At 38.3% G+C, this 15806-nt stretch overlaps 4 protein-coding genes across 4 annotated transcripts; 2 read left to right on the forward strand and 2 right to left on the reverse strand.

The window, feature by feature from the left end:
- The first annotated feature begins 2909 nt into the window (after nt 1–2909).
- Nucleotides 2910–4904, forward strand: LOC108867759 (defensin-like protein 19). The gene is made up of 2 exons (XM_018649308.2): nt 2910–3950; nt 4104–4904. The coding sequence occupies exons 1-2, from the start codon at nt 3875–3877 to the stop codon at nt 4274–4276; spliced, it is 249 nt and encodes an 82-aa protein (XP_018504824.2). The 5' UTR covers nt 2910–3874; the 3' UTR covers nt 4277–4904.
- A 149-nt stretch (nt 4905–5053) lies between these two features.
- Nucleotides 5054–5766, reverse strand: LOC103954989 (50S ribosomal protein L31, chloroplastic). The gene is made up of 2 exons (XM_009366848.3): nt 5608–5766; nt 5054–5524 (listed from the first exon to the last, which is right to left on the reverse strand). The coding sequence occupies exons 1-2, from the start codon at nt 5674–5676 to the stop codon at nt 5174–5176; spliced, it is 420 nt and encodes a 139-aa protein (XP_009365123.1). The 5' UTR covers nt 5677–5766; the 3' UTR covers nt 5054–5173.
- Nucleotides 5767–8635: 2869 nt separating this feature from the next.
- On the forward strand, nt 8636–12079 carry LOC103954970 (glucose-1-phosphate adenylyltransferase large subunit, chloroplastic/amyloplastic). The gene is made up of 14 exons (XM_009366827.3): nt 8636–9014; nt 9134–9256; nt 9429–9602; nt 9739–9831; nt 9912–9995; nt 10083–10138; nt 10284–10377; nt 10492–10677; nt 10815–10895; nt 11000–11086; nt 11161–11265; nt 11422–11528; nt 11617–11677; nt 11780–12079. The coding sequence occupies exons 1-14, from the start codon at nt 8829–8831 to the stop codon at nt 11879–11881; spliced, it is 1539 nt and encodes a 512-aa protein (XP_009365102.2). The 5' UTR covers nt 8636–8828; the 3' UTR covers nt 11882–12079.
- LOC103954979 (mannan endo-1,4-beta-mannosidase 7) lies at nt 12052–15128 on the reverse strand. Its single transcript, XM_009366839.3, is given in 6 exon segments — nt 12052–12717; nt 12830–13026; nt 13418–13540; nt 14074–14268; nt 14734–14748; nt 14750–15128. Coding segments are annotated over 6 exon segments (1290 nt in total). The 5' UTR covers nt 15053–15128; the 3' UTR covers nt 12052–12260.
- Nucleotides 15129–15806: the final 678 nt, after the last annotated feature.

Here is a 15806-nt window from a genome sequence, read left to right on the forward strand (position 1 = left end):
GGGCCTCAGAACTATATTTTTCACTTATTTTTTTAAGTTTTTGACTCAAATACTCTACAAAATATATATTTGTTGCTCAATAAATCGTAAATCCGCTTACAAATGCCTTATAAAATTTTCTTTAATGTTCACAGAAAATATTTAGCGAAAATAAAAAATTTGCATTTTTAACAAAAAACATGGGTAAACACTGATTGGTTTTAGTCAGTTTTTACAAATTTGTACATAAATCGTCATACAAACTATTTATTTTTACCTTCACCTCACCGTGAAGTTTAAAAATTATAGTAATACTTTACGTTATATTCTTGTGGGTGGAACGCAATTTTAATAATGTTTTGGGCCTCACTACTATATTTTTCCTTTATTTTTTGTTTTTGATTTAAATAGTCTACTAAATATACATTTGTTGCTCAATAAATTGTAAATCCGCTTCCAAATGCCTTATAAATTTTGCTTAATGCTCGCAAAAAATATTTCGCGAAATTTTTCTTTTTACATTTTTGACAAAAAACGTGGGTTAACACTGATAGTTTTTAGTGGGTTTTTACAAATTCGTATATAAATCGTCGTTCGAACTATTTATTTTCACTTTCACCTCAACGTTAAATTTGAAAATTAAATTAATACTTTTCATTAATATTCTTGAGGGTGGAACCGTATTTTAACAATGTTTTCGGCCTCACTACTTTAATTTTCACTTATTTTTTTAGTTTTCGACATAAATACTCTACTAAATATACATTTGTTGATCAATAAATCGTAAATCCGCTTCCAAATGCCTTATAAAATTTTCCTTAATGGTCATTGAAAATATTTCGCGAAAATAAAAATATTGCAATTTTGACAAAAAAACTGTTTTTAGTCAGTTTCTACAACTTCGTCCATATATCGTTGTTAATTTTTCACCTTCACCTCACCACAAAGTTTGAAGATTATAGTAATACTTTTTGTTCTATTCTTGAGGGTAGAACGCCAGTTTAACAATGTTTTGGGCCTCCCTACTATATTTTTCATTTGTTTTTTTAGTTTTCGACTTAAATAGTCTACTAAATATACATTTGTTGCTCAATAAATCGTAAACTTGCTTCCAAATAAATAAATGAAATAGAAAAGGATACGATCAGTACTTAGCTACCGATTGTTGACCCTAACTGTCGCTATCGTATTAGCAACAGTTCCATCAATGAATCGCTCTCTTCATACCGAACCCCTCTTTTCAATTTTTCTTTTTAGTTTTTGGGTTTTTGTTTTTTCGCTTATGTTTGTTTTAGTTCTCTCACCATAACAGCAAACTATCAAACTCATATTCTTCAAAATATATTTTTTCATGCAAAATCTATTATCGTACATATTTAAACAATTGTAATCAATGATTTAAAACCTAAATTTAAAGATATTTGAATTTAATAGTGATTACTCATATAAAGTAATGTACGAAGAAAAAACTCAAAGGAATAAACAAAAAAGCAGAAAATAAATAAGAAAAATGGAATTGGCAAAGATCAGTACCACGTTAGATCTTTGCCCAGTCGTATTTAAATCATCATTCAATCTATTTATTTTCATCTTTGCCTCACTGTTTTGAAAATTAAGGTAAGACTTAAGCTTCTTGAGGGAAGAACCCATTTTTGGGTCTCACTACTATATTTTTCACTCATTTTTTTAGTTTTGAGCTTAAATATTCTATTAGATATACATTTGTGGCTCAATATATCGTAAATCCACTTCTGTGACATCCCATATTGCTCAGCGGAGTGATCTTAAATGTATATTCTTATCCCTACCTAGCATGAGGCATTTTGGGAGCTCACTAGCTTCGGGTTTCATGGGAACTCCGAAGTTAAGCGAGTAGCGCGCGAGAGCATTCCCAGTATGGGTGACCCATCGGGAAGTTCTTGTGTGAGTTCCCAGAAACAAAACCGTGAGGGCGTGGTGAGGGCCTAAAGCAGACAATATCGTGCTACAATGGTGGAGCGGAGCCGGGAAGTGATCCGCCCCGGGCCGGGATGTGACAATTTGGTATCAGAGCCAAGTTTCGACCCTAGGACCTGCGGGTTATTGTGACATCCCACATCGCCCAGGGGAGTGATCCTTAAATGTATATTCCCATCCCTACCTAGCACAAAGCCTTTTGGGAGCTCATTGGCTTCGGGTTCCATGGAACCTCCGAAGTTAAGCGAGTAACGTGCGAGAACATTCCCAGGATGGGTGACCCATCGGGAAGTTCTCGTGTGAGTTCCCAGAAACAAAACCGTGAAGGCATGGTGGAGGCCCAAAGCGGACAATATCTTGCTATGGTGGTGGAGCGGGCCTGGGAATTGATCTGCCCCGGGCTGGGATGTGACAATTTGGTATCAGAGCCTAACCCTAGTCGCGTGTATGCCAACGAGGACGTCGAGCCCCTAAGGTGGGTGGATTGTGACATCCCACATCGCCTAGGGGAGTGATTCTTAAATGTATATTCTCATCCCTACCTAGCACGAGGTTTTTGGGAGCTCACTGGCTTCGGGTTCCATAGGAACTCCGAAGTTAAGCGAGTAGCGCACAAGAGCATTCCCAGGATGGGTGACCCATCGGGAAGTTCTCGTGTGAGTTCCCAGAAACAAAGCCGTGAGGGCGTGGTGGGGGCCTAAAGCGGACAATATCGTGCTACAGTAGTGGAGCGAGCCCGGGAAATGATCCGTCCCGGGCCGAGATGTAACAACTTCCACATGGCTTACAAAGTTTTTCGTTATACTCATGGAAAATGTTTTGCGAAAATAAAAATATTACATTTTTAACAGAAAACGTGGGTTCACACTCACATTTTTAGTCCCTTTTTTTTCATGAAATTTTCTGTGATCAAATACTGACACTTGATCTTTCACAAAAAGGTAGAAGGTCAATTAACATTGAATGATACTGAAAATGGATGACTGAGATTGAAAATAAAGGATCTAAATTGTTCTGAAAATTAAACTTCATGGTTAAAACACTCATAGAAACAAAAAAACAATAGAAATAAACTCAAACTACAAGTCAAACCCTCACAGTTAGAGAGGACACAAAGTCAAACCCTAACCAGAAGTAAAAAAAACTATAGAAACAAAAATCAGTTCGGACACCTCCTAAGAGAAACGAAAATTTGGAAGCCCCAAAATATTATGAGCAAAAGCAACAATTGCACATAAAGGACAAGAATCCCACCAATGAGCCCTAACGTGATCAACACCATAGTTTGCAAACAATCCACAACCTGATTCCTTTTGCGATAAATGTGAGAAAACCGAACATGCATGGAAGGGAAAATGGTACAACAATTTACCCAATCAACGGATAAATGCCAAGGCGCCTAAGAATGTCTATTAGACAGAAAATACAATGCCCAAACAATAATCACACTCAATCCAAAGAGAATGTCAACCCCTCTCCAAAGCCATATAAACAGCCTAAATAATAGCTTTAAGTTCTGCCTCCAAGGCAATAGCAATGCCAATAGACCCCGCAAAGAATCCAAGACAATGACAAACAAGATTTTAGCCCGACCAGATGCAGCCGAATTCGTAACGCAATCCTCTGTCGATGTTTATCATATCGAAGATGGAATTCAAAGACTTGCTCAAGCTGACATAATCTACATTATTCAACCTCTAAATAACATCAACCAGTAGAAACAAATGAACATTGCCAAAACAATGAAACAAGATTTGAATTCAACCAGATGCAGCCGAATCGCTACGCAATGCTCTGTCCATGTTTATCACATCGAAGATGGACTTCAAAGACATGTTCAAGCTGATCTAATCTACATTATTCAGCCCATAAATAACACCAAATCAGAGTACCTGCAATTCAAACCACATCTTTCACTTCCAGAACAAGATAGTCAAAAATGGCTAAGCTACTCAGTCGTTTATCGATTCCTCTCATTGTCTTCGTCTTCCTTCTTATCCTTCTCGCATCCACCGGTATGCCGTATTCATTCAATTCCAAATTCACATGCATATAGTTATTCATTTCTTTCGTAAAGCTCGTGCTTGTTTGTGTGAGTGCGTGTGTTATACGATTCATGTTCAAATTCTATGTATGATAAAATTTTGTTTGTGACTTGTGAGATGTAGAGGTGGCAATGGTGGAAGCAAGAATCTGCCAAAGGCGTAGCAAAACATGGTCAGGGTTTTGCGCAAACACCGGAAACTGCAACCGTCAATGCACAAACTGGGAAGGTGCTTTGCACGGAGCTTGTCACGCTCAATTCCCCGGAGTTGCTTGCTTCTGCTACTTCAGATGTTGATTCATGATCAACGAACAGCAGCAGGCAGCAGTATCTTCAACCTGGAGCTTCGACATACATCCAGTTATATAAATGTAAACAAAAGCTACAAAGCTAGCCTAGTACTACTCACCAAATAATTCAGCTGCACATCATCATCAATGTTTCTTTTGCTGCACTTTGCAAAAAATAAGCATAATAATACTGCTGCAGAACTACTTCTGCTACTTACTATGACATGTAAGATCCACAGCATAACTATAACACGCGTTCCCAATCCAACGAATTGGGTTCACAATCTTCGAATGAATACGATAAACAGAGGGTCATTAAAACAACTGTGCAATCAGACGAGAAAACTAATCAAGGGTCCTAACTTCTAACTTCACTTCTCAAAAACTGCAGTCAAGTTTATCAGACAAAAAATCAAGAAACGTATACATATGGATCGCATGTCAACAAATGCAAGTTCGAAGTATCAGCAGTATGAAGAACATCGACAACATATTTGCATCACAAAAACTGTGCAGTTAACCGCACCGGAGCACATCACTTGCTCGTTTCCTTTTATCAACTAAAGTCACCACACAGGGGAACTGGCATTCGTTTTGGCTTCAATTTTTTCCCTAACAACGTGATACTTTAAACTACGAAGTGCAATTCGAACTCGATGTGCAAGGCTGCGGGCACACTGCCCCGACCAACTGGCTTAACGCACAATTTGATGACTAATTTTCTCAACATTACACAGCTCCACAATGTAAAACTGTAAATTAAATTAGCAAAAAAAGACAGATATTAACATAATAAACACATAATATGCATTGAATTCTACTCATTTTTCATAAATCACATGCTTCCAAGCTTCAATTTTTTTGCTTTACCTAAAATCTTACATGGAATAAGAAAACCATTGTTCTACTTCTTCTTGCCGCCTTTGCCGGCGGCGGCTTTGCGGCGGGAGGGCAGAATAATCTCTCCCTTGAGGACAGGGATCTCCATGATCTGACTCAGCTCGCCGTACTTCTTCCTGAACTTCTCGACCTGGTCATCGTCGACAAGCATGCCCGACCGGTTTCCGAGGTAGAAGGGGTGGTTGCCCGACCACACGTCCACCACGTACTCCTTCTGGGTCCCACCCGTCGTCATCACCAGCTCCCCCTTGCAGTACACCTTCGCGTCCTCATAAAACTGCGGGTGTATGTCCTTCTTCCTGCACGTCACCACAGAGCGGCAATTCCCCGCCGACGACCCGCCGCCGCCGCAGACCTGGAAAAGACCGAAATAATCAATTAACAAATTCAATCGGTGACAGAGGAAGACATGTATGCGAGGGTATTTGGGTAATTTACCTTCTTGCGCGGGAGGAGAGAGGGGCAGGGTGTTCCTCGGAGGAATGAGGTGGTTAGATTGAGCGCCATTTCTGTGTGTTTGGGAAACGACGGAGCGGATGATGAAGAAGATGAGGTTTATGTGGTTATACGAAGCGAATTTACTGAACTGCCCCTACTTTCTGGTGAATAACAGTAAGGACCTATGGGCTTTGTTTTGGGCTATAAAGCCAACTGGATTGAGCTATCATTTATCCGAGACCAAGTTGACAAATTTGTTCAGAAGCCCACCAAGTGTAAACCCTTGAAGCCCAGTAGGTCACGACAAATGAGTGCACGAGTCTTGGCCGGACAGCCACGTGGTCCTGAATAATTTACCTTCACATATAAATTCGTTAATTTTCATTCGTGACTCGTCTGTGTTGAGTAAATTTGGTTGCTAGTTAATTTTTCACTACTAAAGCCTGAAGGACACTGTTTGGTTTTGAAAGTAAAATAACAATTATATCTTATTAGAAAATCATAATCTGATACGTATCTTAAAACGACGCCTTAATTCGACCTTTTACGGCCTACGCACGTACCGAATATACGTCTACAGTGTGGTGGAGTAGATGGAACAAATCGACATGATGCAGAGCCTGCGGTGACCCGTGGCCCCCAAAATTCCCCTCAAACGATCGCAATCCCGCCAACTTCAAAAGCGATGGTACCCCGACAACAACAACATACGACTAAGCTCAGCTGCTACGTGTATGGTTCACAAGGCTACATATAATAATGTACTAGTATCCATTCCAACGGGTTCGTCTCCGAATCTTTTGATGAGGATTCTAAAGATCTGTCAATCGTGTCCGTTCATTGTACATTGTACGATTAATTTTTGTCAAATACTATTTGTGTTTAATTTTAAATAAATTTTAATTTTTGATCATACAATGTACGATAAACGAACATAATTTACAAATTTCCTATATCTTTACAAAAAGAATCCGACGAAGATCCGGATTCGTATCTATTAGCCATGGCCTACCTCTTCTTAGTCTTCTCAACAAACTGAAAATAGGAGGGACACCATGTGCCACCATGTGATTGAAGCACAATTCACAAAAACTAAGATAAGCTTGAAAGAGTGATTTGATCGGGCAATGAGGTTGTGCCGGGTGTTCCCCTTCATTTCCCATGCAAATTCTGTATTGTTCTATATGTATCCACCTTGTATGTAAAATGTACAAGTTCCAAGTGCCTCCTCAATTATTGTTGTGTGACGATGGATTTTAGTCGATGAATCATATGAATGACGAGAATGTGTATTTTGTAATTAGCTTTGGAATATTTTTGTTGGGGGCATTGCGCACAGCACGGCATTGTAAAACTCTTGTAAATATGTTACGTTATCATTTGTTAAAATAATAGGTAAACACTTGAATTCTCTGAAAGTTTAAAGATTAATGCAAATCTTAACGTAACTAAGTTAAATGACATGCGTTTCCGTCTTTGCAATTAAATTTTGATTGAAAACAACCCAGGCAATTGGGCAGATAAGTTCCTAGAACTCGAAATTTCTGCAACCAATTAGAAACCCCATGTGCTTTTTTCTTCTTGTTTTAAACTCGTATCCAAATCCTTACGTTCCCTTTCACTTTATCAGATCGGGTGAGGAGGATGTGGGAGACAAAAATGGAGATACTGTTGTAAATGAAAAGCACATGGTGGTGGGTGCCACTGCTCAGTTGGTTCCCTATCTCACAAATATCAGCCGTTCATTTCTTGAGAAATTTTTTATTATGATCGGAACACAGATGGTACATCAAGTACTTTTATATAAGTGATAGAAAATTATATTTTTTAATTTATTAACTTTTTAACACACATATCTTACCTTTTTATTATGACACGTAATATACAATCTCATATTCCGATCACATTGAAAAATCTCTTCTATTTCTCCCACGTTTTACGTACACGCCTACAATGGACGGTCCATATCGCTCGACTAACAAATATAATAATATTCCTTAAACATTAGTATACTCTTGGAAAAAAAACGTAACGGGAGAGTTTCCATTAACTGCCAACATACAAATGCAAGACTCACCGTTGAGTAGTTGTAGAAGACGATGACAATGCCATACATGGTAGCTTCCTGTTAGCATCAGTCATACGTGACCACGTTAATACATTGAATAATCAAACTCAGTTGCGTGTGAAGTGTGTCTGTCTTCGGTATTTAAGTTTGAATTTTGATTTTAAACAATTTTTTTTTTTAACCTTTAAACAATTTTTTGGGAAAGTATTGTAAAAAGAAACAAAATAAATCAAACCAATTAACAAAGGCCACTTCATCATTTATGAAAAGGAGAAATTTTAATGCGTTAAGAACACGATTTGATATATCAAATGTTATAATACAATTAGTTAAAAACTCAAAAAAAAAAAATCAAACTAATTATATTATGATACTTGTTTTACCGAGTTGTCGGGCTTTGTATGACTTGTATAATTAAGGAGATATTTTCTTAAGAAAACTAATGAAAATGATTTGAAAATTTTGAGTTTTAACGATAAAGACAAAATAAAGGGTAAAATGAATAGTATCAGGATTGACTTTTTAATGTAAAAGTATGATTTTTCGTTAAAATAAATAATACCGTGAGTTTTTCATTAAAACTTCTTATTTTCTTCGTTGGGAAAAAAAAAATCCAAAATATAATATAAATAAACAAATGATACGACGACTGTTTCAAAAAGCCGACAGAGTTGCGAATCCTACGCACTCGATCAGACTGGCATCTGTCACTCACCATTTCCAGTTGCCAACTAGTCCACACTTGAAAAAATCCATTAATTTAATCCCTTGATTTAATTTAATTTTTCCGTGACGCCCCTCACGCATTCACTCACCAAAATCACGTACCGTCATCAGCCACCGGCATTCACTCTCTTCCACTTGCCATTTTTGATCACCTCTCATTTGGTCACGCCTTCGTTAGACGAGGGTTACATTCAAGTTTTCATCTTTTTGGCATCTGGGGTTTTCTCATTCTTTCTAATTTACGAGTTTCCCGATCCGGGAATTCCTAATTTTGCCTCTGATCTTCTGGGTGCTTTTCCTTTTTGATCCTGTGCATGTTTGTGGGGCTTCTCTGAAAAGTGCTTTTCTTTCCTGTTGCGTTAAAAACCCTTGGGGTCATACAATACTAGAATCTCTGGAAAGTCGTGTGCTTTTTCGTTTCTGTGCTATGGATTCCTGCTGTGCGACATTGAGGACCAATGGGTTCTTGGGGGAGGGTGTGAGGTTGGGTTCAAAGAGCAGAGATTTGAGTGCCCAGTTTCTGAAAAGCTCTAAATTTGAAACCAGAGGTAGGAAGCTTAAGCCGCCTGGTGTGGCTTACTCCATTCTTACAGATGTCGACAATGAGAATGTGGTGAGTCTCTGATCCGTGTGTGCAATTGTTGTTCTTGTTTTCGAAACCGAAATCTTTGGGATTTTGATGTTTTGGGTTTTTTGAGTAATCACTTTTGGCATTTGTACTTTTGATTTCAGACGTTTCAGGCACCACTGTTTGAGACTCCAAAAGCTGACCCCAAAAATGTGGCTTCTATAATTTTGGGTGGAGGTGCCGGAACTCGCCTTTTTCCTCTCACCAGCAAGAGAGCCAAGCCGGCGGTAAGAGATCAGTATTTGTTTGTCATTCGTTTCAGTTCATCATATCGAAAAGTGGTTTCTTAGAAAAGAAACAAAACGATGGAAATTTTGTGCATCGAGTAGGAATTGTTGTTATTGAATGGTACTGACATAGAATTTGGAGTTGAATTTTGCAATGTTATGTGGATTGCAGGTTCCGATTGGAGGGTGTTACAGGCTGATTGATATCCCAATGAGCAATTGCATTAACAGTGGCATTAAAAAGATATTCATATTAACGCAATATAACTCGTTTTCCCTCAATCGTCACCTTGCTCGTACTTACAATTTTGGGGATGGTATGAATTTCGGAGATGGATTTGTGGAGGTAAGATAATTTTGCAATACCCGAAAGCAGCATAGATATATTTGATTCTGTTATTCCGCAGTTTACAATTTGTATGTTGACTTACGTTGTTTGATTGTTGCAATTAATGATGATAATACTCAATGAATCGCAATAGGTTTTGGCTGCCACGCAAACGCCGGGAGAAGCTGGAAAGAGATGGTTCCAAGGAACTGCTGATGCTGTCAGGCAATTTATATGGGTCTTTGAGGTGGGTGCTTTTGATTTTACAAGTATTTCCCGAATATTAGGTGGAAATAGACTGAAGTTGCTTTTGGATGATCTATGCAGGATGCAAAGAACAAAAATGTGGAGCATATACTGATATTATCAGGCGATCATCTATATAGGATGGACTATCTGGACTTTATACAGGTGCTTATTTGATGCTGGTGGAAATTTTAATTTTTTAACCTTTTAAAATCCACAAATCCATCTCATCAATGGCCGTAATTCTTACAGAAACATATTGATACAAATGCCGACATTACAGTTTCATGTATACCCATGGATGAAAGGTACATTTTCGTTTCCTAATACTACTGTTTCAAGCGTCCCTTGTAGATTGACATATGTTCAAAATAAACTCTGCTTCTTTTGTTCCACCTTGGAAATATGACTGACAGGTGCTTGTCTTTGTTGTGGATCTTATTTGTCTTGCAGCCGGGCATCAGATTACGGACTTATGAAAATAGACCAGTTAGGGCGTATAATCCAATTTGCTGAAAAACCAAAAGGCCCTGACCTAGAAGCAATGGTAGTTAAAACTGCTTATTTTGATTGTATTTTTGTGCTTTCTTCCCTTTTTTACTGTATTTTTGTTCCTTCCCCTGTTTTTATTTTTTGTCTATGTCTTATTTACACACTGCAGCAAGTTGACACCACTGTTCTGGGGCTTTCTGATCTGGAGGCTATGAAATCTCCTTATATTGCATCGATGGGTGTTTATGTGTTCAGAACTGATGTCCTACTGAAGCTATTAAGGTGGAGCTATCCTTCTTGCAATGATTTTGGCTCCGAGATTATTCCATCAGCTGTGAAGGAGCACAACGTCCAGGTGAGATAGCTCTTTCGATAATAGTTATTTTTTTATTATAGTTCATCTTCAAATATAAATATATAAGCAATTCCCCAAAGTTTGGTTTGGATTTGGTAATTGAGTCACTGAGTTACGGAATGCCCTTACATGATCAGGCATATCTATTCAATGACTACTGGGAGGATATTGGAACTGTAAAGTCATTCTTCGATGCAAACTTGGCCCTCACAGAACAGGTTGGTAATACTTGCACTGAATCGTTCCTACTCTTCGATTAGATTTTATTTCCCTACGTGCATATGTGGTAACGGTTACTGATTACATACTTTCTTTCGTGCAGCCTCCGAAGTTTGAATTCAACGATCCAAAGACACCTTTCTACACCTCTCCTAGATTCTTGCCACCTACAAAAGTTGAAAAATGCAGGGTATGATTGCAAGCTTAAATTTCTTGTGACATTGGCTGTAATTTTCTGATCTCATGGCCAAATGAATTTTGCAGATTATGGATGCAATTATTTCTCATGGTTGCTTCTTGCGAGAATGTAGCGTTCAACACTCCATTGTGGGTGTGCGCTCACGTCTAGAGTCTGGAGTCGAACTTAAGGTGAGCTACCCTCTCTACTCATTGGTAACAACAGGCTACCAGATTCCAACATGTCAATCATGAAATATTGCAAGCGGCAGTTAGAATGCGCTTGAAAACATAAGCATGATGGTGTTACGAGCTGATCACATTTGGTTATTTTAAATCAATTTTCAGGATACTATGATGATGGGTGCAGACTACTACCAAACGGAATCCGAGATTGCATCTCTGCTAGCTCAAGGAAAGGTTCCTGTTGGTGTGGGAGAGAATACCAAAATCTGGTGAAATACTATTAGTTACGGATTTCTGTTTAGTTCTGAATAGAATTCTTGCTCTTTATGCTGATCTTTCATGCCATATCTCTTGAAGGAATTGCATAATTGACAAGAACGCCAAGATAGGAAGAAATGTGGTGATCACAAATGGCGATGTAAGTACTCCTTTTGAAACTTGTAAGGAATCGAAAAGAACTGATCATCATTGCATTCTTTTTTATTTCAACGTTGATGAACAAATTGGTTTGACTTCTTAGGGAGTTGAAGAAGCAGAGAGGGCAGACGAAGGATTTTACATAAGGTCGGGAATCACTGTCGTATTGAAGAACGCAACGATTAAAGATGGAACTGTCATATAAATCTATTGATTGGACTGCAAGGTACTTGTTCAGATCGAGCCACAGTGAATGGTACCTTGATGAACTTTGTATGTGGCTTTAACTTGATGTAGCAGTTGGAAATGCTTGCTTCTGTAAATTAACGAGTTTCTTTGATGTATGTAACTAAACATTCTAGTTACTCAATAAGATCAATAAAGCTCTTTCATTTATCTCTAACGAACTACATTGCGGTCGTTGGTTATCGATACATATTAATAAATCAAACTTAGAGAACTACATTTGGGATATATCGAAACAGATTAAGAAATAAACTCTTACAATCATCCTGCTCTCTTGGATGAACAAACCTCATCCCTAAGAGGGAAACTCACAGAGATTTAAAACATAAACCCTTTTCTTAGTTTCCTGTACCATTCATCTTATTCCCGGACCAGAACTGATCCCTTCGAATTTCCCTAGCTCGCTTCCACTTCTCGATGTTTCTAAGCCTGGCATACATCTTCCGAATCTTAATAAGCTTCCGAGATTCCTCAGCGATCAAACCAACTGTCGAGGAGCCTTCACTCAACACTACCCCGTACCCGTCTTGGAAAGAGTCCATTCCTTGGGCCAGAAGTTGCCAGAACAAGCCACCAACAGCAGGACCTCCACCCCTAGCCGAAGAGTAGATGCCCGAGTAAACTGTAGTGAAAATCCGGTCACGCTGGTTAATGGTATAACCTGACTCTTTCAAAGACCTTCCAAACTCAGCAAAGAGGACTGGCTTCTTAAGGATGTTTTGTGCATCATGGATGTGATCATTGACCCAACTGTTCAAGAAAGAGACTTGATCTTCATAACTTGACCCAGTTAACCTGCACATCATTCAATATAACTCAACTTGTCAAGCGATATTCTACTTTAAACTATACTAATTGCGGGATTCAAATGTTCAGTTTTCGGAGACACTTGTGTTATGATCCTTACCATTGATCAGGATATGAGTGAACAGTGGCAAAATCAATGCCCGGGATCTGATTATTCGCCAAGAAATCAGTTCCGATTTGATAGTAATTCGGATTCGTTTTCGGATTTGACGATCCATAAAACCCTTCAAGGCCAACTTCTAGCAAGTGATTTCCATCTATGGATTTCAAGTAAGACGCCATCTCCGTTATCCAAGCCTGTCAAACAAACGCAAAGGTCAAGCATTTCCCCCAAGTTACACTAGTGCTTTTCACTCTCATTTCTCCTTATGCAATCCTCCGCTCGCCGTCAATTTAGCCAAAAGCTTGGCCTCATCAATGGCTGGCCCCACTTTACTCTAGAGACCAGCTCAAGAGATAAAAGTGGGGTCCACCATGATATTAGTTCTTAGACAACAATATTGAAAAATAACGTGTGAGACATGTTCTTTACAAACTGAGCTATATAAGATTTGATGAGAGAATCTTTTCCGATACTTGAAAGAGGGGGAGTCGAATACAGAACATCGGGGTCTACAAAACCCGTTGCTTCGGAACATAATCTTAAGAAAGAGAGAAACAAATTGAAAGAAGAGATGGTTTGGTATACCTGAATGGTTTTTCCAGATGGATCTGAAGTGCATCTTGGCTCATTCATCAGCTCCCAAGCCATTATGGTTGGTTCATCTTTGTAAGCAACTCCAGTCAAAGTGTTAATCCTCGTAAGAACAGTCTATATTTACACAAAATCCCAAAACCTCTATATCAAGATGTTATTATTTCAACAAACTGCGACATATGACCTAATTTCAACCAACTACACACTTTTTGAAAATTTTCATCTTTGTGACAAAGACGACCTATTCTAAACTAGTATAATCTACAGGGAGGGCCGCCACACAAGTGGTGGATTGCCCTGATGAACTAATTATTTTTTTCTACTCATTGTGTCTCAAGTTTAAACTCTCTCCCTCTCCTTAGAGACAAAAGGGAGAGAGCGGACGCACTGTATTGACCAACTTGGCCGAACTCATGTCTGCGGAAAACTATTTTCTACTCTTAGCCAAAATGGAAAAAGTTAATATAAAATGTTACTCACTATCAAAGTAATGACACTAGACAAGATGAAAACAAACCAACTAATACCAATAAATTGATGATCTTATCTTTAACTTCTATTTATAGTCAACCCAACTACTACTTTTCCTAAAAGCACTTACATATAAAATATCCAAAAATAAAAGCAAATTAAGCAAATTGATTCACCTTGATATGATTTTTGTAAAATCCCTTAACAAGAGAGTTGGTAAAGAAATCATCTTCAGAAGATAGAGACTGGCCTTGGCTTCTTGCCCATTCGACATACTGTTTCTTGCCTCCAAAGTTGTCATAGTTGTTAACCAGACTCAGCATTACTTTGATCCCATTCTTCTTTGCCTCAGCTATCACAAAATCCAACCCCTTCCAACCCCGAAACAACACAGCAAAAGAAATTCAGACCAAAACTATAACCATAAATTACAGTTTGAAAAGAACTAAAATCGTCTCTGACAATAAAAAACGCTTCTAAGTGTGTTTGTAGAAAACGGTAAAAAATGCTTATGAATCATTAGAAGCGCTATTTGGAGAAGCACTTGTCTACTATTTCTTTTCGACTTTCTAGTGTAGTTTCAAGTAGCGCTTCAATGTTTATTAAAACATTCAGAGTGACACGTATGAGCACAAGTGTTTCCCAGAGAAAGTAGTCCCAGACAAATCTCTTAGACTGATTAAAATCGCTTTCAGATAATTAAAAACTAAAAACGCTTCTGAAAATGTTTGGCTGAAGAAAAATTAAACTGTTTATGGATTATCTTCGGAGTGCTTCCGATAGCACTTTGGAGTGACGTGCTTTTTAATGAAAGCACTTGTATCAAAAGCGCTTACCTGAAATGTTTTCTCAGTCGTAGGAGCCCGGAGAGGTCTGCAGAGCTCTGTATCCGCCATCGGCGAAAGCCCAAGTCCTTGCAATCGTGAGCCCATTTTTCGTAGCCTCTCGAAAGGCAGACGAAACTTTCTCCCTCTCAGAAGGGTCAGTCGCCATGTACATCAACCAGTACGCATTGAATCCGTTTCCGTAGTACGGAACTCCGTTCAAAACAAGCTGCACTCCTCTGGTCTTCACAAACCCATCTTCCGCTATAACTCCATGGTTCAGGAAGATGAGCAACAGAGCCCCAAAGAAAATCACACCCAAATGCTTCATCTTTCTTCTTTATTTTTCCTCCTCCTCTGTTTCGCTCTCTGTAATAAATACAGTGTGGAAGGAACTATTTTGGAACTTATGATAATTTTGTTGGCGGTTTATAGTAAAGTGTGGTGGCAGTGCAGTTTCCCGTTTGGGTTTATTGGTAATTTAGCACTACCTGTATTTTTGGCCTGAAATTAAGTGGAGGAAGAGCCACGCAGTACTGTGTGGTATTTTCATTTGAGAGTGAGAGATCTTAGGCTCAAATCTCGTGGATGATAAATTCGATACCAAATTAGGCTGCTCATTGTGTGGTTTAACCGAACTCCCCCTCACCTTAATGTAAAATATCTATGTCCTAAAAAAATGGTGGAAGAAAAAGAGTGAAAACCCAATTATGCCCTTTATTATTTATTTACAGGTAATGTGTATCTCGTCTTAATATTCATAACCAAGAGTTTTTTTTTTTCTTTTTTTTTTTTTTTTTGAAATTATCTACACTAAGGATATAGAGTGGATTTAGCCTCAAAATGATTGTAGTTCAATTTTTCCGTGAGAATCGAACCACCTCTCACTTACAAATAAAAAAGAATATCACTAGACCGTAATACTAAATGACTTAGAACCAAGGGTTCTATCAACTACTAGTTGATCCGATTCCTATTTCTTATTCTCCTATTTTTAAGTTCCTTGATTCTTTTGGTTTTTAAGTTTGCTTGTCTCGTTTTTGAAAAGTAAAGATGTTACAAATGGTCATTTAGTTTTCGAAGTA

Source organism: the organism of the source record quoted next, unplaced genomic scaffold (genome assembly GCF_019419815.1).
Source record: "Pyrus x bretschneideri cultivar Hongxiangsu unplaced genomic scaffold, Pyrus_bretschneideri_v1 Contig1, whole genome shotgun sequence".
Lineage (NCBI taxonomy): Eukaryota > Viridiplantae > Streptophyta > Magnoliopsida > Rosales > Rosaceae > Pyrus > Pyrus x bretschneideri.

Bases quoted from the DNA above. Each gene is read 5' to 3' on its own strand.
- LOC103954970 (XM_009366827.3), top strand. From the start codon at position 8,829: ATGGATTCCTGCTGTGCGACATTGAGGACCAATGGGTTCTTGGGGGAG. The intron at 10,896-10,999 runs GTTGGTAATACT...TCTTTCGTGCAG, and splicing joins ACTTGGCCCTCACAGAACAG to CCTCCGAAGTTTGAATTCAA. The intron at 11,087-11,160 runs GTATGATTGCAA...TGAATTTTGCAG, and splicing joins CAAAAGTTGAAAAATGCAGG to ATTATGGATGCAATTATTTC.
- LOC108867759 (XM_018649308.2), top strand. From the start codon at position 3,875: ATGGCTAAGCTACTCAGTCGTTTATCGATTCCTCTCATTGTCTTCGTC. The intron at 3,951-4,103 runs GTATGCCGTATT...TGTGAGATGTAG, and splicing joins TATCCTTCTCGCATCCACCG to AGGTGGCAATGGTGGAAGCA.
- LOC103954989 (XM_009366848.3), bottom strand. From the start codon at position 5,676: ATGGCGCTCAATCTAACCACCTCATTCCTCCGAGGAACACCCTGCCCC. The intron at 5,525-5,607 runs GTAAATTACCCA...GGTCTTTTCCAG, and splicing joins CTCTCCTCCCGCGCAAGAAG to GTCTGCGGCGGCGGCGGGTC.